The 2,633-nt window shown below is 48.3% G+C and overlaps 1 protein-coding gene across 1 annotated transcript in view; it reads left to right on the forward strand.

Annotated features, from left to right (window-relative positions):
* The window catches only part of CA7 (carbonic anhydrase 7), a 19,188-nt gene that overhangs the window by 7,143 nt on the left and 9,412 nt on the right, over positions 1-2,633 (forward strand). Inside the window, exon 3 of the mRNA XM_018574059.1 lies at positions 1,085-1,203. Coding sequence (XP_018429561.1) covers positions 1,085-1,203 — 119 coding nt within the window. The remainder of the gene's footprint in view (positions 1-1,084; positions 1,204-2,633) is intronic.

The raw sequence follows: 2,633 nt of genomic DNA on the forward strand, positions 1-2,633 counted from the left end.
CTCCCGGGGGGTGAAGGGGGGGGGCGGGGGTTTGATGGGGTTCTCCTGTATTATGGGTAATACATACAATACTGGAGAGTTGTTTTGTTTCTTTTTGTTGGTTCTTTCCAGTTTGTTATTATAAAATAAGTATTTATTTACATTGTTTCCGCTTCTGTTTGTAAATATCACTGAGCTGGATTCTTTGTAATCAGATGTGTGTCTTACCCGGTGAAGGATTAATGTCAACCTGAAACTGTAACTTTGTATAAAAGACATCGTTTACTTCCTACAATAAAGAGCTGCAAACTATCTTCTCTCTGGTCAGACACGCCCCCTCTCTGGTCAGACACCCCCCCTCACTGGTTAGACACGCCCCCTCACTGGTCAGACACGCCCTCTCTCTGGTCAGACATGGCCTCTCTCTGCTCAAACACACCCCCTCTCTCTGGTCAGACATGTTAAATCTTTGTGGAACCTTCTATAAGATTGTCCCAAATCTCGGCCGTTATCTATCTATGAGAAGTGCGGCGTTGTGTGACGCCGAAGTGAATTTTTAGTTTTTCCGCAGCGTTATCTCTCACGCCCGGAGACGTCGTCTCCATCCACAGCCCAATGCCATCGCCAAATCCCGAATCACTTTCTTCCTGAGATCACCAAGACAGATTACATTCACCATGTCGCTGGGCGGCTCATTATTTACCCAGCGGGAGGACAAACCGATTACAGAGCTGAAGAAAGACTTCGCTCATACGGCAGATTGGCTGGCCAATCAGATGTCACGGAGCAATCACAGATTTTTGTTAATCATGTGATCTGATTATGTATGACAGTGAATAGGGAGTACATGGAGGGTCACGAATCTCGGTGCTGCCCTATGGCCTCTGTGGGGTCTCAGCTCTCCATAGACTGCAGCCCCCCCCCCTCCTCTTCCTATCATTGTGTTACATTGTATCATCGCTCATTGGTTGACAGGTGTAATAATAATAATGAAATGCCTCCATTGAGTCAAACATCACATGCGATATTAAGTCATCTCCACAGATTTTCTTTCCTTCAATTTACATTTCGCAACTTTCAATCTTTTTAATTTGTTGTCTTGCAGTGATCAGCGGAGGACCTCTCGATGACTCCTACAGGCTCAAGCAGTTCCACTTCCACTGGGGCACCCAGCGCCACGAGGGATCGGAACATACTGTGGACGGGAAGTCTTACCCCTGTGAGGTGAGGGGCAAGAATCCCGACTCCGGACAAGGACAGTGCTAGGCACCGGTGGAAGCTGTGATTGGCTAAAATAATTATTTATAAATGCTGGAAATGCTGGCTGGGGTCACTTCTGAGAAAATGATTTTGCTGCAGAATTATAGTTTTTGGCGATCAGCCTCTAATTTGTGGGGGGAGGGGGTGGGGGGGATTGGTATACCTTTAAGAAAACCTTTGTTGCTTTGTGAAGACCTCATGTCCTCAGATCATCCCAATTCCTTCAGGTTAAAGTCAGGAACCTTTCCTACATTAAGGGGGATGATTTATAAACAGTTTGTATAGGGAATTGCCGATCACCCCAATTCCTGCACCTTCACCCCTCAGATCACCCCAATTCCTTCACCCCTCAGATCACCACCAATTCCTTCACCCCTCAGATCACCCCAATTCCTGCACCTTCACCCCTCAGATCACCCCGATTCCTGCACCTTCACCCCTCAGATTAGCCCAATTCCTTCAAACCTCAGATCACCCCCAATTTCTTCACACCTCAGATCACCCCAATTCCTGCACCTTCACCCCTCAGATCACCCCAATTCCTGCACCTTCGCACCTCAGATCACCCCAATTCCTGCACCTTCACCCCTCAAATAACCCCAATTCCTGCATCTTCACCCCTCAGATCACCCCAATTCCTGCACCTTCACTCCTTAGATCACCCCAAATCCTGCACCTTCACCCCTCATATTACCCCAATTCCTGCACCTTCACCCCTCATATCACCCCAATTCCTGCACCTTCACTCCTCAGATCACCCCAATTCCTGCACCTTCCCCCCTCAGATCACCCCAATTCCTGCACCTTCACCCCTCCGATCGCCCCAATTCCTGCCCCTTCACCCCCAGATCACCCCAATTCCTGCACCTTCACCCCTCAGATTCAAGCACCTTCACCCCTCAGATCACCCCAATTCCTGCACCTTCACCCCTCAGATCACCCCAATTCCTGCCCCTTCACACCTCAGATCACCCCCAATTCCTGCACCTTCACACCTCAGATCATCCCCAATTCCTGCACCTTCACACCTCAGATCACCCCCAATTCCTGCACCTTCACACCTCAGATCATCCCCAATTCCTGCACCATCAGAGAGGCAAAGGCTTCTTCGTGTCATACACTGACATCTGCAGCTTCTGATTGGCCTGCGCTGGTATCAGGAGCTGGGTTGGTACCTGAACGTCGGTGATGTCATGGAGGTGGGTGGTCCAGGCTTCGTAATTAATACTCTAGTGAGCTGCAGATTACCGTCTATGGCAGTGGTGCTTCCGGGTGCCGCCGAAACAGTGGGTTCCTAATCTCTGGTGTATTTTTTTTTTAATCATTATTTGATGATTTTTTTTCACTGACAGAAAAAAGGAACAAATATAAAATAAAAAAGTTTAAGCAAACTT

Source organism: Nanorana parkeri, unplaced genomic scaffold (genome assembly GCF_000935625.1).
Source record: "Nanorana parkeri isolate BGI_ZX_2015 unplaced genomic scaffold, ASM93562v1 scaffold2703, whole genome shotgun sequence".
In the NCBI taxonomy this organism is placed as follows: domain Eukaryota; kingdom Metazoa; phylum Chordata; class Amphibia; order Anura; family Dicroglossidae; genus Nanorana; species Nanorana parkeri.